The sequence below is a fragment of the Oreochromis aureus genome, linkage group 22 (genome assembly GCF_013358895.1).
Source record: "Oreochromis aureus strain Israel breed Guangdong linkage group 22, ZZ_aureus, whole genome shotgun sequence".
In the NCBI taxonomy this organism is placed as follows: Eukaryota; Metazoa; Chordata; class Actinopteri; order Cichliformes; family Cichlidae; genus Oreochromis; species Oreochromis aureus.
This window is the reverse complement of record NC_052962.1, coordinates 34,354,566-34,374,437: the sequence shown is the minus strand read 5'-3', so window position 1 is coordinate 34,374,437 and position 19,872 is coordinate 34,354,566. Positions and strand designations below refer to the sequence as shown.

Below are 19,872 nucleotides of genomic sequence, written 5' to 3'. Positions count from 1 at the left end.
CTCACCGGTCCTCACAAGTTTGAAGGCCTTTTTGAGGCTCAAAGTGTGGTTTTAGTGTCAGGGTTACAATTAGGTTATGGTTAGGTTTAGGGTAAGGGTTAGGGTTAGGCATTAATTTTTAATGGTTAGGGTTAGGGTAAGGGGCTAGGAAAACCATTATGTCAATGAAGGTCCTCACTAAGATAGCTGAACGGGCTTGTGTGTGTGTGTGTGTGTGTGTGTGTGTGTGTGTGTGTGTGTGTGTGTGTGTGTGTGTTAGCATGTGTGCATATTTTGGAGATGATGGAATACTCTGCAAGATAAAAGGAAACACAGCTGCTAACGTTGTACAGATTGATGTTGAGCTCTACTTAAGTTTGGCACTCAGCTTTTCATTAAGCCAGTAGAATATCAGTCACAGTTGACTTACCCTGTTGTCAAAAATACAAACACAGAAAAGCACAGACACACAGAATAATCACATCAAGGAGAAGAGCCAAGAGGGGAGGACAGGAGAGGAGATGACAGGAGAGATGACAAGGTAGACATGTGAATAAGGTGGGAAAGGAATAGAAAAACAAATTGAAAGAACAGAACAAAAAAATAAATAAAAATAAAGGGGGTAGAATACGTTGGGGGAAGGGGGCGGTGGTGTAAACTAAAGAAAAACAGCGGACACCGGAGAAGACAAGGTGGTTACCACCCTCCTCTTCTTCTAAGCAAGAAGGTATTGATCATACACAACAAAGGTGCCTCAAACGGGCGTCACAGTTCTGCGGGGGTGTAAACAGTTTGTTAAGGACAAAGAAAAATAGGGAAATAGGGGGTAAGCGATTTGTGTAAGAAAAAAAAAAAGAAAACACAAAAACAAAAAGCAAGAAAGTGTTCTGTTTTAAAGGCTTCCGAGAGCAGCAGGTATACAGTACTACAAAGTTCCTGAGCCCTCAGTAAGCATTAAGAATCCTGTGAATACAAACTACTGCTCTGCTTCAACATCCAAAGCCCTTTACTTTCTAGAGCAAAGGATTCTCTTTCGTTTGTAACACTTTTGATGTTTGATTTGCTTTCGGTGTCTTGGTTAACTTACTTTAGAATGCAAGTTGTTGCTGTGGTTGTAGTCTTTCACATACTGAGAGGAATAAAAGGAAGTAACAAGAGATTGCTCATGTTTTCCTTAGACCTACCCCATTGGGTTTGTTTGGCTTTCTGGTTTGTTTATTTGTGCAGAACTTTAGGAAAGGGCTCAGTGCGTACGCTGTACTGACTTGGCTTGGCAGCATGTTTGCTGCTGGGCAGATTCAAATCCAGTTCAACCGCTTTAGCCTCGAAGGGCTCTCTCTTATGACTTTTGATACCTTGTTGAACTTCAGACCTCACTCTCCACGCTGGAGAAATGGGCAGAGCCCCTTCGGGAGCAAAGGCTCTTGGTTTTGAGGGGTAAATGAGGGGACTGAGGAAATCTCTGGGGCTGTGGTACAGAGCGCAATCTCTGGTACTGCAGTTTGGCACTTGCCGAAGCCATGGACGAGGCTTGGGGTGCCCCTGGTGTTGATGAGACCACAGAAGGAGAAGATACAGAAGAGGAAGGAGTAGGTGGAGGAACATGTATAGAATGAGATGAGGATGGTGGAGCTGGAAGGGCAGGGAGCGGAGGCGGCAAGTTAGGGATAAGTGCTGGAGGAGGGGAAGCCTGTCTTCCTCGATCTCGATCCCTATCTGTTCTCTGTGTGCGCTGCTGGATACTGAGGTTTGACTGGCTGCCAGATTTTGATGGATTCTGTGACCGATCGGGTTTGGACGAAGATGAAGAGTCATGTTTCGGCTTCATGGGGCCACTAAAACTCTGGCAGTGGTGGTAAAGCTCTTCCTGGCTTCGTGAAGTTACGCGAGCCCATTTGGAGGAATGGGAGTGTGGGTGGTGTCTCGGGGAGTGACAGGAGGAACAAGCAGCGTGCCCTCTTCCCTTATCCTTTGACTTGCGCTTACTCCTCTTCTCATCCTGTATGTGGAGCTTATCCACTGACCAGTATCGTCGAGGAGGAGGTGGCGTGAGAGGAGGTGGGGGCCAGTGCGAACCTGATCCCCACCCTCGCTCTGCTCGCTCTCCTCCCCCACCTCCACCTCCACCTGATCCCCAGCCACTCTCCGCTGTTCCCCACCTCTCTCCTCGCTCCAGGAACAGGTCATCTCTGCTGTTGATGCTGCCAGCTTTTTCCCGGGAAGGATAGGTACTGAAAAACCAACCTCCCCCTCCAATCCCTCCCACTGCTCTACCTTCGTGATCTTCCCAGTACCTCTCGAATTTCCCAAACTCCCCAGAAGAACCGTCATCATCAGAATATATCCCAACTACCTTATCACGTTCACGCTCATCATCAGAAATTGTCCTTCCTCCTCCACGCCTCTTCACATGCTCTGCTTTCCTCCTGTCGCGCTCCGAATCTTCTTCTTCATCATCCACTTCAGATTCCCACTCATGGAAGGACAGCCCCTCCTTGGAGTGCACCTCCGCTCTTTCATTCCGTCCCAACAACGGCCTCCTCTCTCCTTCTACTCCTAGAGCATCCCTGTCTGAACTTTTACTCTTCCTCCTTTTAGAAGAGACAGGCAACAAGGGCAGGAAGGCAGATGGAATGGCATCAGAGGATGGGTTGCCCCCTCCCCAGAACTTGACTGATGTAGAAGGCTTGCTGCTCGAGCTGTGATAGTGCTTGCTGTTTCTTCGCCGGTGGTGTCTTTCCTTTCCTCTGCTGTCTTCCCCATCATCCCTGGTTTTCTCTTCTCTTTCTTTTCGCTCATCTTCACCTGGGATGTTCCATCCGTAACTTCTCACTGAGCTCTCACTTTTTTTCCGAAAGGACTCTCGCCTCAGTGCTGGGTAAGATGGGAAGTCTGGTGTTCCTGATTTGAGTTCCTCTCTTTTTTCAGGATCCCCTCCTTCCTGCTCTGACCTTTTCCGATCTCTCTTCCTCATCTTATCATCTTTCTTCCTCTTTTTCTTTGCTTTGCGCCGCTTTCGCTCCCTTTCTCTCTCTCTCTCCTCCCTCTTCTTCTTCTTTCGACCTTTCTTCCTTCTCTTTTTTTCACGCTCCCTCTCTTTGTGGTGTCTCTTCTCCTCTCTAACCACTCCTCCTTCTCCTCGACTTGTTGCTCCACTCCTCCCTCGGTCTCTGTCACCCCATGATGCCCACCACTCCTGTAACTGGGCCAGTTGGCTGCCGGTCCTCTCTCTGCCATAATCTCTTTGGGGCCGTGGTTTGCGTGGTGGTACTGGTGGAGGTGGCGGGCTGCACGGCAGTGAGCGCGATGACATTCGGCGTGATCGAATTTTCCTCCTCCCAAGAAGGAGGCTGGACTCCTCTGTAAGGAGATCCGAGTCATATTCGTCATCTACGATAAAATCCCGATCACCTGCTCGATACCGAAAACTAAGCGAGGAGTTGTAGGAGCTGTCACTTGAGCAAGAAGAAGGTGAGTTTGAACGGGAAAGTGACACTGAGGATGAAGAAGAGGATGAGGATGATGTGGAAGAAGAGGAAGAAGACGAGGCACTGGAACAAGACGAGTAGAAACGGCATGGGGACGAGGGAGTGGTAGGGGTGTGTGTTGGAGAAGAAAGAGGGGCAGGAAGAGGAGGAGGTGGAGGGGGACGACGTCCTCTTCTTCCACCTCCATCACTTGCTCCGTATCGCCCACCTCCTCGCCTCCCCAGAGGGAGGATGTTCTCATACAGGGGACCTCCTGAGCCTTTTCTCCTTGTCTGAGCTAAGCTGCCTCGTCGCCAGAAGGGAGGCCTTCGTGGAGAAGATGGGATTGGTGGAGGAGGCTTGGAGATTAGGTGCCCCGGGCCTTGTTGGGAGCCTTTAGGAGGTAGCCTTGGCATACCTGAGGCCTTGGGGCCTCGAGAATTGGCTTTGGGAGTCTGCTGGGGGCCCCCTGCCTGTTGGTCTGAGTTAGATCCTAGCCCCTCTGGATCAATAGGACCATAGTAGCGCTTATATTCATCTAGTCCTGTATCACCTACTCCCCCTGCTCCACCTGCAACTCCTCCTTGCAGGCTCCAGTGCTGCCCAAGGTTCTGTTGATACTGCTGCTGGGCCTGTAGTTCAGTGATCCCACCAGCTATCCCTCCAACACCAACTCCTCCAGAACTGCCTGTGCTCACAACCTTTTCTGGCTTTGGCCTGTTCCAGCGATCAACCACAGCCAGTCTGCGGTCATGTCGAGGCAAGAAAGTGGAGCAAGGCATGGGGCCCTCTAGTAAGGGGCTAGTTGAGGGACCAAGAGCCATTGCTGAGTGTCCGGCAGTTGGCGGAGACCCAGGTAACATAGTGGTATAGGTCTGCCCCGGTTGCTGTTGGTGGTGCTTCTGCGGCTGTTGCTGCTGCACCATGGCAATGGCAGTTGTGTTGTTTACTGTGGCTGTAACAAGGTGTTGTTGGGGTGCACTAGGCATGTTGGTCACGGTGTGATACTGGGGCAAAGAGCTTTTGCTCCCTCCCGGTGTTGTCTCATCCTCAAACTGGCAGCAACTGTACATCCCCTGGGTGGAGAGATAACAGAGAGATTGTAATTAGACCAGCAGGCTGTCAAGTATGATAAGAAAGAACTGTGTGTCTATGTGTCAGAGACAGAAAGACACAGAGAGCCTGACATCCCCAATTTTGAAAAGGAAACCCACAGAGCAGCTTTGATCTGATATCTTTACAAACCATATGAAAGCTACCCACAGAAGACTGTGTAAGGATGAAATACAGTACAGCAGGACCATCAGTTCAACCTTTACTAGCATTCTAAAAATCAAGATCCTTTTGAAACCCATTTTCCTGCAAAAGAGTAACTGACACTAAACAATGTGTTTTTGTATATTCGACAAGTGTGAAAGACGCATTTTTAAAAACAGACCTCTGTTCATGGTAAATGTATCGTTACAGACCATAAAAATAGAATAATAGTGTTAATGAGATACTGTATGGTGTTATAAAGTAGGTCTCTTTCAGGCAACTGCTACAGATACCTCACAGAGCACAAGCTAAAATTGGTTGCGTTGTAACTTTTTACCAGAATATTATTCAGACTGAGAACACAGACCCCGTAGCTTAGCAGGTTCAAAATAAATGGATTCTATTCTGTAAATAACAAATTTTCCTTTATCTCAGAATGGTGGGAATTTGCTGTAGGTGGTTTCCAACTACCTATTGTTTTCTGCGCAGTCATATTTCATCTGAAGGGAGTAGTCAAGGAGTACTGACCATTAAATATTAATGAGTTTGGGGGTAAAAAACAAACACAACTTTGGACTGAGTTTACCAGGCTTCTGGGATTGTCAATTTTCCCACTATGAAACCAAACAAAGCTTTCAGCAAACAAAGTGTCACTCAGTTGGAACAGGACAATATTTTCTCTAAAAGCACTGTGAAAATCAATTGAAGAGAGCACTATGTGCAAGTCGTATCCAGCTTCTGGAGAGGAGTCAAAACAAAGGGGAGAGCAGAAGCAACACAAACTATTTTGTCATTGTGAAAATAAAACAAATGGTGATTGAAGCTTCATTTAACCGGACTGAACCGCTCTTCTTTCCAGCTGCCAGTTTGGTTACTTAACTGAAACTAAAGACAAGCTACGTGTGTCCACACTGCTTATTTTCCCAATGCACAAATTAAGATTAAAATATTTTCTTTGATCTTAACTAAAGGAGATTTCAGTGGCAACAAACACAATTCTGCTTCTGAAACTTTATGTGGATTGCACTTTTCTGCCATGTTATTGTATAAAAAAAAAAAAAAAAAACTGTCCAGAAAACAAGAAAGAAAGATTTTTTTTGTACTTATAAAACATGGATATAAAATTAAATCTTGATATTTTTTTCTCATACTAAATATTTTGGACTACTTTTCATTCTAACTATAATATATCAGGACAGAAAGGCTCACTTTCAAATGTACTGCTGTTGTTGTTTTCTGTCACTTGAGCAGAAAAAAAATTAATAAAGATTGTTCTTACTTGGTTTTAATGAACTACTCCAAACTGGAGAGAGCACTTTAAAATCACCAGTCAAGTATTTTCCATCTCTTCAGCAACCTTTCAGCAAAACTTATGAATAACACATGATGAGAGTGAGTCAGGCTGATGGGTAAATTATTGGCGCATCATGACATTTTTAAACATTTTAAAACTTTTGCAATTCTAAATCCCAAACAGGAGTAATCAATTCTAACTTTGTCTTAGGTGAGCAACTCCATCTCTGCTGTGTCTGGGTGCTCTTTCTCTCCTGCCTTTGTGTTGTTACAGCTTACTGTAGACAGATGGTAATCCATTAGCACTACTAAATGGCTATGTAAATCAAAAAAAGAAAGGGGAAAAAAAAAAACAACTCCATCATTCCTCACATGTGAAAATGATTTATATGATCTACCAATATCTGCCACATCTTAATGATAAAATGTGTGGAACTTCCTGTGAATCTCCGCTCCTCACCCAAACCCAGATCTGATGGAGGGACTGTAATAATGGCCCTTCTGGACCCATGAATCAGCAATCCTAGTGGCAGAAGTGCTATCACAGTCTCCAGAGCATGGGGCGCAGTACACTGTGAAATTGAAACTTGGGAGTCTCTGATTGGGTTAAATCAGGCCAGCTGCAAAGACTTTGCAGCAAGCATTGGATATAGCACGGGAGATAGAAGCTAACTGGGCCTAGGGTACTGACTTCTACATCTAAGGGATTATTTTATTCTTAAGATCTAGAGATCTAGAGACTAGAGTTTTCTCAGGTAAGAAAAAAATCCTGAAACGTTCTGACTGTTTGAACGAAGGTTAACATGCACTGAAGGTTAACCTGCACTCCAAAGGATCCGACAGCAAGCCCAACAAGGAATACGTGCATGGATGTCAAAGACTGCAAAGAACACAATAGATTTTCACCAAGATGGTAAATACAAATATAAGTGCATACAGAAAATGACACTTCATTCTCATATCATTACACACAGGACTAACAGATAAGCCACTTGTATATACATATTACCTGACAGAGCTACCAGAGAGAATAAAAATGTCAGGAATCACTAAAAACAGATACTGAAGCATCTTTACCCTTCCATCTCCCCAGTACAAATTCCATGTAATATATGACTGTGTCTATGTGAGACAATTGTCTGCTGAATTCTCAGCAAGCAGTTGGATCATTATGTGTCATGTCTCCTAAATGATCACTCCAGGCAGTACACTTAACCATAGTTAATGTGTGTGTGATACATGCACATTAAAGGAACAGTCTTTTCCCTCTAGTTTATAGAAACATTTAATCTGAAGTATTTCTTTCTGCCAGAGTGTACTCCCTTATTACTGGGGTACCCTTAAGCTTAGATCAGCTGCTAGCTACCTGCACACTTCCTTTGGTTGGTGGATGGAGATGAAGAAGGAAGAAAATAGTTCCTACAAAATCTGCAACAACAAGATCTGTGGGTGTTTTTGTGTCTGAGTCATGACTTCTGGAAAGAAACAGTGCTGCTGAGTTTTTCCTTTCATTATAATTTTTTTCTGGTACCACAAGGCCGGGCTTTTTAGTTCCACTGTATTAAACACAAAGGAGACTTCTCGCATCAGCAGATCTCACCAAAATCAGGCAAATCAATAAAACAATCCACATTAATAAATATATATGTCTAAGAGAAAAAAAGATAAACATTGAATTTAATTAGGTTAAATTCCTTAAAGTCAGGTGTGCATAATCAGTGCAATGCACGACTGTGATGATCAAATCTCGACCTTCCCTTTATTACACTTTCTAAATAAGCTCTAATCTGTTGTATCACAGACCTACAAATCTACATTTGTGTCACTAAATCTACAGTACAAGACTGTGTACTATACAGTGGAAAAGCAAATGAAAGTAGAGTCAGACTCTAGTGGCACTTGAGTAGCCTACTCACACAGTATGCTGGATCCAAAATGTCAGAAATAATGTTCCCATCTGTGTAAATTAGCCATTTCTGCTGCATTGTCTCACAGGAGGAGGTAATAAATCAATCTTTTGTTTTCCTGCCAACATGGTGGTATTAGAGTTACAGCCACAGGTACACATCAGGCATCACAGCATCTTCTGACAAATAAGAATATCTCTGCAGTGCTCGATGAAGCCTGCTTCGCACTTCAACAGTCTCACCCTCCCCTCCACCTCACCTCTGTCATTCCTCCTCCTATCTGTCCCTGTGTTTTCTTTTCCTCCTCCACCTCCTTCCGGCATCCCCCTCCAACTCCTGTTATGCTCCACTACCTCCACCATCCAAACCTCCAGCTGTCTCCTCAGCCAACTCTTTTCTTATCTCAAAGTTCTCCTCCCTTACCTTTCCACTTGTCCTCACTTCCTCCCTCCCACTACACTATCCATCCCCTTTTCATCCCTTTTGATACCTCTTATTTTCTCCCAGTTCTCATCTTTCTAGTCATTTCTTCTCTCATCACTTTCTTCTTGTTTCATCTGTTTTTCACTGCAACATATGCACTAAATATTTCCATGACCCCAAGCTGAACTTGCAGAAACTGTACTGGCAGTAAAAGAAAATAGATGTGCAACAGCTAAGTGATCACTCTGCCCTGGACCTTTGGGTTAACCTTGGAACAATGCCAAGGATAAAGACTGCTGATGTTCCTGTTTTTGGCTGTCTGCTCTTGTCCCTGCTGAGTGCAAGAAAAAAAGTCCTGATATTGGTATCCAATTCTGCACAGTCCACATCTTGATTGTGTCTGAAAACAGTCTATTAACCTTCTCTCTCTTTTGAGTGAACCTCAAGGCTGTAATCACTGATGGATATTCATTTTGTTGTTTGTGCCAAAAAAAAGGAACGGTAGATTAGCAAATATTTCTTCACCTTTCAGTCTGTCACAACATAAGGCCTGCAGAAATCATTTACCAGTTCTCCTTGAGCACACTTTTGTGAATTTTTAACAAATTGCACTGATTAGTTCTCCCTTCTCATGTGAGAGTGCACAAATCAGTGCGATCAGCTGCTTCACTGTGGCTCAAAATGAATGAAAACATTCTTGTGTTTATTTCTCACCTCTTACTGGGACTTTTGAGCATTTTCTTTACATCTGGTAGGGATAAACTATACTTATGCAAACCATCGTTAAGCATCTTTGGTTTTAAATTCATGCATATTATTTCAGTAGCAAAACAGTGAGCAAGTCCCTCACTGAAGTCTTTTCATCTGGGATCTACTCCAAAGCAAAAATAAGTCGTCAGTCTGAGCATATGAAAAACACATGGTTTACCACAATATATTCAGGAACATCCTGTACTATATCAGTCTCCTAAAAATCCAAGCAATTACAGATGAAAACACTACTGACAGCACAAGGGGGGCGGGTCCTCAGAAAACTTTTTCACTTTTCTCAACTTTGAGATGAGTGATTGAAGAAAACCAACAACGAGAGTGACAGATCAGTAATTACATTAAAGGGTTACCTAAACTAGCGGTCCCCATCCCCGGGCTGGTACTGGTCCATGAGTCGTTTGGTACTGGGCCTTGAGAGTTGAGGCTCGAGTGTGAAATTTATGGTTTTCAGGGTTTTTAGTTTTTTATCGTTATTTTTTTTATCGTTAACTTGGTTTCCCTGGGTCTTTTCCCGTGCGTTATGAATGAATCTTCTTTTTTTTGGTACCGGTACTGGTTTTATTTTGTTGTATTTATCCGCGACACTTTTAAGGCTGTGAAAATACTGTCCGACATAAACCGGTCTGTGGCGCAAAAAAGGCTGGGGACCGCTGACCTAAACAATTAGAACCAGGAAAGTTCAAAACTGACTAACTATCAGTGCAACAAACAAAGCGTTCCCTGAGTGAACAAAGATTAAATCTTGTTATGTGAAAGCCTTGAACCAACCCTTAATATGCTAGACTTTAATATTGGCTGCCTTTTCACTCATTTTCAGTCTAGTCCTTGTATCTGGCCATTTTAAAGGTTTTTTTTCTTCTTTCTGTTTGTTAAGTCACTTAACACTATTCTATAAACCTTTCAAACAAAAAAAGCACATAATTCAAACATGAGCCAGTGTTATGTCTAGCATAAAATGGTTTGGGGGTTCATTTCAGTCAGTGGTTTTGGATCTTGTCAATGAATCAAAAAAGGACTATTAGATATTGATCCACCATGCAACAGTATCTGGAAACCCTCAGATTGACAACGGCTTCATTTGACAGCATGACAATGATCCCAAACACACTGCCAATGACATCATACTTGGATAGAAAAACACACAATGGAACACCATCAGTTACAGTTTGGTCTCTCCACAACTCAGACCTCAAAATTAACATTAAAACAGTGTGGTATCATCTTAACAGAGAAAGGGGGAAAAGGCTTTGAATGTCCTTCAAGAAGCCTGGAGAAAAAGTTTGCCTAAGGGTTCAGGCTGTGTTGAAAAATGAGGGTAGTCGTAAATACTGATTTTCAGTGGTTAGACTACAAAAACTGTCTTTGGCTTGTATACTACATTCTCAGTTATGTTTACATAAATTGCTGCACTTATTTCCAATAAGGGGTGACTCAAGACTTCTGCACTGTACTGTGTTATTTTGCATAGTCTATCAATCAAACTTTACTTAATGCTCTGTATTGGGCATGTAAGGTACACATCTCTCAATTAATGATTAAATTAAAGTATTCATTGAAATTACACAATAACTAATATCTTTAGAGAAAATATCCTTATTATGTTCTATTACTTCTACATAATTTCTATGATTTTACATTTAAATATCCAAGAGTTTTTATGTGCCTGATAGCAGTAGTTTGATTACTATTGGTTGTTGAATGAGTCTTCCCTCTTACCCTGCTGAGAGCCAGGAGGAAGTCCATCCCACCCGAATGTTTAACACAGTGCCGTAATTTCCAATACACCAGATGCTCCCAGGCAAACACCAAGAGGCTGAGGCCCATTGCCACCAGCAGCATATAAAAGACCCCCGCCATGTTGTCAATGTCCAGTTTACTGCTCATCACCTGACAGACAAGGAGAGAAAGGGGAAAGGTAGGAGGACAGGAAAGCGTATTTATTACCAACAAGAACCAAAAATACTGACAACAGCCGGTGCTACCCCTCAGTGTCCTGGTAGACTCGCCTATAGTGTTGGTTTCAAAATCCTACAGTACGTCAACTTGTTTTCAAGTTATTCACAAAATCTTTAAAAAAACCTTGACCTCTGATCTTGACCTTGAGGTTGAAGTCACTGAGATTCAAACTCACCAGAGATTTTTAGTAGATGCATATATATACTATCAAGTAGAAAATCCCTAAATGCAGCATTCTTGAATTATTGCATTTATACGATTTTTTTTGGAAAACTTGACCTCTGACCTTTGGGTTTAGGTCACTGAGATTCGAACTTGTTTGAGCTTTTTAGCAGATACACCTATGCTATCAATTTGACACTCCTGCGTTGCCTCATTCTCGAATGTCCATGCTGTCCGCCCGGTACGGTGACAACAATATCCCATCAGCCTTTCAAGGCTGAGGGGTAGAAAGTTCTATAAATCTGCCCATCAAAAGATAAACACAACATGGTTTTATTCTTAATTTCTTAGGGTCAAACTTCCCACACTGAGTTCTGCTTTCTCATTATGAGGCATGAAAGAAAGCCATACAGACCCTGTACCACCTGGAGGAAATACGAGTGATGGGCTATATCTAGGGGCAGGCTCAGCATGTGGCAAGGAATAGGGGTAAACTTAGGGAACGTAATGTGGTCTTATTACCACACATTGATTGGGATAAGAATAGGAACATTTTGGGGCATGTTAGGTAAAAAATCCCATGTAAATCATCTCAACCCTTGTGAATCCAAGAAGTTTGGCAGTGGAGACTTTTTTTTTTTCCACATCAACACAATGTTTGCTCACTAACTGAACCACTTTCCTGTCCTGTTTCCCCAAATTAAATTCAAGTTGAAGCCATTTTGACAGTGCACATTTATGTGCATGTGAACATAATCAGAACAGAAGCAAACTAAAGATTACAGAAACACTGAAAGCAGAGCATGGCGACAATATTGAAATGACCACTTTTGAATCAGGTAAGGTTCCTGCCTTTTTAGGAGGTCACATCTAGTAGGTATGATAGCTTGAGTTAGTCCTGTGATTTTAGCAATTTTTGTCACACATACTTTTCTGCCAAGAGGAATAAATAAACAACAATAAATAAATAAACACCAATGATTCCGTGGTTTGGTGTTTGGTGAAAAGGACTGACGCAAAGCTCATTTTGAAATAGCTGATATATATATATATTCATCAGGTTAATGGAGAAAAGTTGTAAAACATCATACCTCAATCTTATCATTGTGGCAGATGCCCGACAACCAGAGACGCTCCAACATATCAATCTCATCTGGAAGAGAAAGGGTAAGGGGAGAAAAAGAAGATTAAAATGAAGGGAATGTGGGGAAAAGACAAGAAAAATAAGAGGTTTAAGGTTCAGTTAAGAGTGCCATACAGCAGGGACAAAACAGGGAAAAGGAAAATAAAAGTAGGAAGTGAGGAAGATAGAAGAAAGGAGAAGAATCATGGAGAAGAAGGAAAAAGACAATTAGGAAGAGGGATTTAAAAAGACAAATGTAAAATGGAAAGTAAGAGAAAAAAATATAGAGAGAGGATTACCACCCCTTTGTTATGAGAGCAAGGTGTTTGATCCCCCAAGGGAAGAAAGAGGCAAGAGAAGGAAAGCTGAAGAGGCGAAGAGACAGGAGATGAGAGGAATGGAGGAGTGTATTGTTACAACTAAAATATAGAGTAAGGAGATGATGAAATATAGCGTGGAAGAGAGAAATGAGAGGAGTAAGTGAAGCTTTGTTTGTATATTGTTAAAATAGGAATGACAGATGAGACTGATTGGAGTTAGCAAACCAAAGAAATAAATATACAGCTGCGGTCAGATGTTTACATAAACATCATGGACATGGGTGCCATGGTAATTTAGGACTTGTTGGAATACAGCATATAACTTTTATCACTTTAGAAAACAATGATTGGATACAAAGTTTGAATTTATTTAGGATTTTCTCTAATCCACACAGGTGTGAAAGTATACATCCCCACTTGATTTGGTTAAATGTATCTTGTGGCATAATTCTGAATATTTGAGCACACTTCTTGGTATAATTGGTAGAGTTCACTCAAACTGATTAGTTCTCTAGCATCTACTTTACCCAACTTTGAAGCTTAGTCCACAAATTTTCGAAAGGGTTGAGGTCCTCATTTTAGGTTTGACAGCGTTTTAGTAGGTAAAGGTGAATGCTTTGACAGGAATTGAGCTGCGGTTTGGGGAAGGCCTCGAAGGGGATTGGCAATGGCTCCCGAGCCTGGCAGATCCCCATGTACTAAATAGAAATGAAGAATTTAAAGAATGGAGAACAAGGAGGGAGGGAGGGGCATGTAAACAAGAATGAACAGCTTGCAGAACTGGGGGAACCTATATAGATGACAGCCGGAAGGAGCGTGTTTGGAGGCGTGGTCCTGCTCCTGAAATTCTGAATTTCAGGAGCAGGACCAATCCATAATCTATAATCTCCAATCCAAAACCAGTTTAGATGTGTGTGTGTGTTGGGATGACTGTCTCCCTGGAACACTCAGCTGTGTCCACATCTAGTCTAGTTGTTGATTTGAACTTAAAGCATGTAGAGTTAGTCCTATTTCATCATTATTCCATCTTCTTTGCGGAACCACTGATATCAAAACAGCCCCAGTTCATGATGCTACCACCACCATGCTTGACAGTTGATACCAAAGTTCAAACATACCTCTTATCATTGTTGACAAAGCTCAATCTTGATATTGCCTGACCATAAAACTTATCCACAAGATATTTGGGCAGCTGCAAATTTCGGTCAAGCCTAAAGGTCTAAATTTTGAAGAAAGGGCTTCTTTCTGTGTTGGTGATGTAAAAGTTGTTGCACAATGAACAGTGATGCTGGTTCCTGGGTTTTTCCAACCAGCCTAATTAATTTCCTCTCATCTGAGGGTGACAGTTCAGATGTTCTTCCAGACTGCGGCAATATGGTGACACATCTGAATAACTTAGAGTGATTTGAACTGATGACCTTAGAATCTGTAGTCGTTTAGAAATGGCTCCAAGAGACCTTGCCAGGTTGGATTCCCAACTCAAAAGAGATGTAGATATATATATTTGCACCTGTGTTTATAATGTTGGATTAGAGAAAATCCACAACCATGATGAGTGCAAGTAAACTTTGGAGCACATCTGTATATTTATGTAATGCAGGATAGAGAGGATTTTAATCACCATAATGTCAATTTGACATGCTATAGAACAGCTAGTCAACAAACCCGTATACTTGTGTTGCATTACAGTTGTTGTAATATGCAAGCACATGAATGCAAAATATGCACGAACACTAAGAACAGGCTCCGGAAATAGGGAAAGGGAGCAAGAAAAAGATTTAAAGGATTTAGGAAAAGATTTGCAGCAAAAGTTATGAGATCGAAAAGGGAAATTGGGAATTAGAGACAGTGACTGCAAGAGACAGGAGCCCTTTGAAGCGGGCTGTGAAATGGCCTGGTGTCTACACTGAGGGCAGAGCGATGCGACAGCACATGGGAGATGAAAGGGGGAAATGCACACAAACATTACTCTTCCTACTCAAACTATCAAAAACGTGCACACTCATGTGATACACACTTTGAGCTCCAGTGTAATGGGACTCTCAGTGCTAGCTATTAATGCATTAATCAAAAAGAAAGAGGCAGCAGGAAAGAAATCATGCTTTTCCCTCCCATGCACACACACTCATGCAGACAGATGTGCATGACCAGGGTGCAGAGGTCTTTTAAATCTACCACATACACACTGTTTTGGAAATACACTCAGAATGTGGAGGTTCCAATTCCCAATCCTCACTGTTACAATATTAATCGACCTGTGGGTTAATTAACCTTGTCTGAAAACCTTTCCATAAAGCCCTGCCACATGGATTAGTCTCCACCGTGTTGACTAAATCATCAAATCTGAAAAAAAAAAATCTGGGTCCAGCGTGAAGGATCGTGTGCCACATTTCACTTCCCCAACAGTTGTGGAGGAATTCAAATGTTCTCTGACAGCTGAATTAAACTGAGCTCAACTCGATTGACCCTTCTTCCTCTCACCCCACTCCCTGTGCAGATCCTCACAATAAAGTCTAATACGCATGTTCATTCTGCGTATGGCTCGCTCCCATAATCTAATTTATCAAGTTTCAATGAATGTTCAGTTGATTTCTCTCCCTCTGCCTCTCTCCCTTTATCTCCCTGTAAATACGTTAATCATGGCAGTCAGCGCAGCATAAAGCTGCTCTTTGGGAGAAATCTTCCCTACAAAGAGCTGACAGACAGGCAGAATTTCCTCCCTTACCTGCTCTGAGGAGGAAAATGCCACGGAGTGAAGATGGAGAATCGTCTCAACAAATGAAAGGAGCAGGCGTGCAAACCAAGACAGACCATAAAATAGAATCCGTGTTTCATTCTGCTGATTTTTGGCAGTTTTGTTGTGATTTGGGAACAATTCAATTTATGCTATTCATTAATATTCTAACCTGTGCCTCTATAACATCAATGGCTTTGTGTTGGTGTGCAGTGAGGAATTAAGCTCCTTTATTCTTTAATCCTCTCAGGGGCATAATAAATATCCCCTTTATCCAATCTGTGCAGAAATAGCATTAAGAAAATTGTATTATGACCTGGGGCAGTTTTATACTTCACCTACAATGTCTTCTAAAGTAGTCAAATATATAAAACTGTATATATGATCAACTCCAAGTTTGTGTGTGCATAAAATCTATAAATAGCATAACCATGGAGACACTCTGCAACGTTTAGTTGGCTCTTAAACACACCTAAGCACAGAGGTGACAAATGAGAAGCACAAATAGAGGTTTTGATCATTTCTTTATAAGCCACTAAAGAAATGCTTCCCTTTCTTCATGATCTTAGGCCAGGAAAACTACATCGGTTTGGCTTTCAGTTTCTCTAGACTTCTTTTTCCAAATCAATGCTAATGCTGTCATTGTGTAATAACAATAATTTGCTAAACTTTTCAAGTAAAAGTGTAAAGTTTCTTGCGAAATCCCCAAATCTGGGGAGTAGCAGCCTGACTGACCAGACCATCAGCAAAAATGGAGATCATGGCGTCCAGAAATTCTTCACAAAAAGAGCTTTAATCACCAACATGGGATCATTTCCCTTATATAATCCTGATTCAAAGCCATTTTTTCCAAGACAGATTTGGGTATATTCGAAATTATTAAAAGAGGAAGTGAAGGGTTTTTTTTTTTGTTTTTTTTTAAACAAGTCTGCTTGATCATATAATTCATTTGGCCTGGTCTCTTCAATTTTGGATCACATTTAATGTCATATGTGTAATACTTGGATTGGATTAAGTTTTATTTGTGACACTCTGGACAGCAGCAATATTTAGCATATAAATAACCAAAAGAGAACTCTGCTGGGAAAAACATTGGAAGGGGGAAAAGCAAATCATTTGAAGTTACTGTAACTGCTTCGTGTGAGTGACAGAAGTAAATTATATGAGATACAGTTCCTCCATCACAGAAAGAAATTGCTTTGTTCAGACATCAGCCAAAATGTAAAAGTACAAATAAGATCTGGGACATGGAGAGGCAAAGGCTGTTTTTTTGGGCGAGAGTGATGGGAATTGGTGTGGAGGAGGTCGTCAAGTCTAATTGACTCTTAGAGCGATCCTTTTTTCCCCTAAAGGTACTTCTGCAAGACACTTGGTGTAATAACAGCTAAGTGTAAATGTTTTGTCCAGCAGTCAGATAAACATGACTTTTATAGATATCAAATTTACTTGGAAAGGTGTGACAGGACTGATTTTTGCTTGCTAAAATAATTATAGCTGAGTATAGAAGGAAGATTGTCATATTAATCAGCAGTACGGCTCAGACCTTCATGAAAGTGTACACTGGAAAAGCAGCGTCAAATGTCTTTGCTGGGTTTAAGATGGTAAAATTCTATACAGATAAAAACGCAGTTTCAAGGATAATGATTCGTTTTCTGCTATTTTTAGTGCTTTGTTCATTAATTCATTTATTTTTAAATGCTGATCACAAATAATCTGCAGCTTTGGTTCGGCTGTTCAAAGTAAACAAAAGATTATAAACAAAATTGCAGGTTCAGAGAAAAATCTGTGGCTCTGTTCTGAATCTATAAAATGAAAATCAACATCTGGGTCTCTGAAGACTCAAAGCCATTTATACAAAAAAAAAAAGAACTTCAAGAAAAAATGAAATCAATTTCCCCAGGGTGAGCTGTGTTGCTCTAGTTTGTTCCACCCTCAGTGCCAAAAGCTGTTCATATTCACATCCTGTTATCATTCTTTTGTGTGCGAGGTGTTCTTATTGGCTTTGCTCAGTCAGCATGAATCACTGTGAGTGACACAAAGGGGAAGTGGAATGGAGGCGAACCTTGGATGCATGCTACTGTGGGATTTGAGCTCAGGTGCAACATCAGCATTTCTAACAGTGCACATTCCTGGATCTCGGTCCTTTTCGGCATCGCTTTGAAGAAAGTTTATTTCTTGGAAATACAGTGGAGCCACGTGGGACCTGACACACAGATGCCTCATCTTCAAGCAGTTTTCTTTATCAAAAGTATTGCTGTGCATCTGCTGTCCTTTGAATTTTCCTCTTTATACTTTAGCAAATGAGGGTCAGCAGCGCGACAAAATCAGAGTTCAACAGGTGGTAGCTGCTATAACAGATGGTAGCTAAAAGAAGACACGATTCTTTATCAGGCAATAGATAAATGATTGAACTGAGAAAGGCTAGTTCAAGAATGTTTACAAGACTCGTAGGGAAATTGCCCGTGTTCCCACAAAGAAGATTCATGAGGGAACTGATCAGTCAGTATTTCAGAGCTGCAACAAGGGTCTAAGGCTAAGAGGCTAAGGCTAAGACTTCCTGTTCTGTGTTCAGCTGTTATTTAGAAATGCACAAAAAATATTTTAAAAAGGCGTTAAATAACAAAATTGTTGAGATTTTACCTTACCTGCATGTAACCAAATCCTGATCAAACATGACTTCTCAATGCTACACTGGTACTAAATGGGAACTAAAACCCTCTCAGAAGCCGGAAACAAACAACAAAAGTAGAAGAAACTTGGACTTTTTAACAATATGTTAAAAAGTTTAAGGACCCAGCATTTAAAAATAATTTCTTCTATTTTTTCTACATCGACAGCTTTGCAGTCGTGGTTGTCATCCAACCAAACAGCTAGACGTCTCATTTTAAGGACAAACTCACACATCTCTGTTTGAACATTTTATATCACATGCCATCAGCCTCCAGTGTTCTCTTCCCCTGGGAGATGCTGTCACCGCTGCCGCTGAGGCATTTTCCACCTGCCTCTCGCTCTCTCTAATTGCGAAGAGGCTAAATTGCTCCCCAGAGTAGGCAATTTGGTGACTGACCAGTCATGTGCTAAGAAAGGAAACGACAGCACTCTAACAAAGAGATGCATTACTAGGAAACATTATAGGACCTCTTAAAGGGCCAGGCTGCTTGTGCAGTGCATAATGAATTCATGTCATGTCTTTGGGGTTGGTTATGAAACTGCTGTAGCTCGGTGGTGAGATTTTAAAGAGCGCAATTATCACAATTAGCCAAATATGTGAAATGCAGTTTCAGCAGGTCCTCTAGTGCATTTCACACAATTATTGTTTTTTAATCAAATTGGGATTATTACACAGAACATGGATGTTATTCACAGCCCTGGATAAATAACATCATTACTGTGTCCTATTTATGCAGGTGTGCTTTTCAGATTTTTATCCACTTCTTCTACTCTCTCTAATCTGTTCAGATCAGGAGGAACCAACTTTACCTAAAGCCTGATGCATTTTAATGATATCTGCTCAATTTGGCTTTTCTAGCTTTTCACTATGAAATACTATAGGAACCAATCATGTGTCAGCTTTGCAGATGCCAGAATTTAAATGCCACTGTAAGTTATTTATCAACATAAATAAGACTTATAAGCCATGTAATCAGATATTTGCATATAAATATATCAAATATTTTTGGTATGAGAAATGACAGCCAGTAAGAATGTGTGTGGCGTTGGTTTTTAAAGGATAGTTTTATTTCATTTTTTATGTCTTTTGTTGTCAGATATGTGTGTGCAAATCGTCTTTGTGACTTTTCCAACTTTCCTGTTTGTCAGTGGTTTTTTTATTGGCATTGTCACATGGTTTAATTAATATACTGACATTTACTGGATAATTTTAAGCAATTTTTTGTTACATCATAACACTGCATAGATCCAGGCAGCATCTGACAATGTTTAGGAGCTAATTTCCATCCAGCTTCGTCCACCAGGCTGTCAGGATCTTCCTGCTGTGTCCCTCTCGACTCTCACACACACAGACTCCAGACCTGCATTCATCCCTTCTCTCTGTGGTCTTAACAATGTTTTTTTGCATTATTATTTATAATTTTCTATGAACCAGGATAATTGTATGCTCCTTAAAAATCCCTTACAACATCTGTTTTCCTTCAGTATTTCAAAGTAAGGCTCGTAAAATTTTAAATGCATAACTGAATTCCTTCGTGCATTGAACAGGAAGTCTTTGGCCCAGCTGACAACAGCCTACAGGTTCTATAAAGTATATTAAACTATGTTTTTGAAACATAGTCTACAAATATCTAACACCAGAATTCATCTGAATGAATGTTGTAGTCCTTGTAGTTCACTGGGTACAAATTCATCCCTGATATTCTTTTTTCTCTTAGTTCAAATGCAGTTTAATACATTTTTATCCAGAATCAGTGCTGACACATAAAGGAAAGATAACAGAACATTTCATTTGGTTAGAAATAAAGCA

General features: G+C 41.2%; 1 protein-coding gene across 1 annotated transcript in view; it reads right to left on the bottom strand.

The window, feature by feature from the left end:
- Positions 1–213: 213 nt before the first annotated feature.
- The window catches only part of grin2da (glutamate receptor, ionotropic, N-methyl D-aspartate 2D, a), a 132,411-nt gene continuing 112,752 nt past the window's right edge, over positions 214–19,872 (bottom strand). The window contains exons 17-19 of the mRNA XM_039606139.1: positions 12,307–12,368; positions 10,814–10,984; positions 214–4,522 (exon numbers count right to left, since the gene is read on the bottom strand). Coding sequence (XP_039462073.1) covers positions 1,346–4,522; positions 10,814–10,984; positions 12,307–12,368 — 3,410 coding nt within the window. The 3' untranslated portion in view covers positions 214–1,345. The remainder of the gene's footprint in view (positions 4,523–10,813; positions 10,985–12,306; positions 12,369–19,872) is intronic.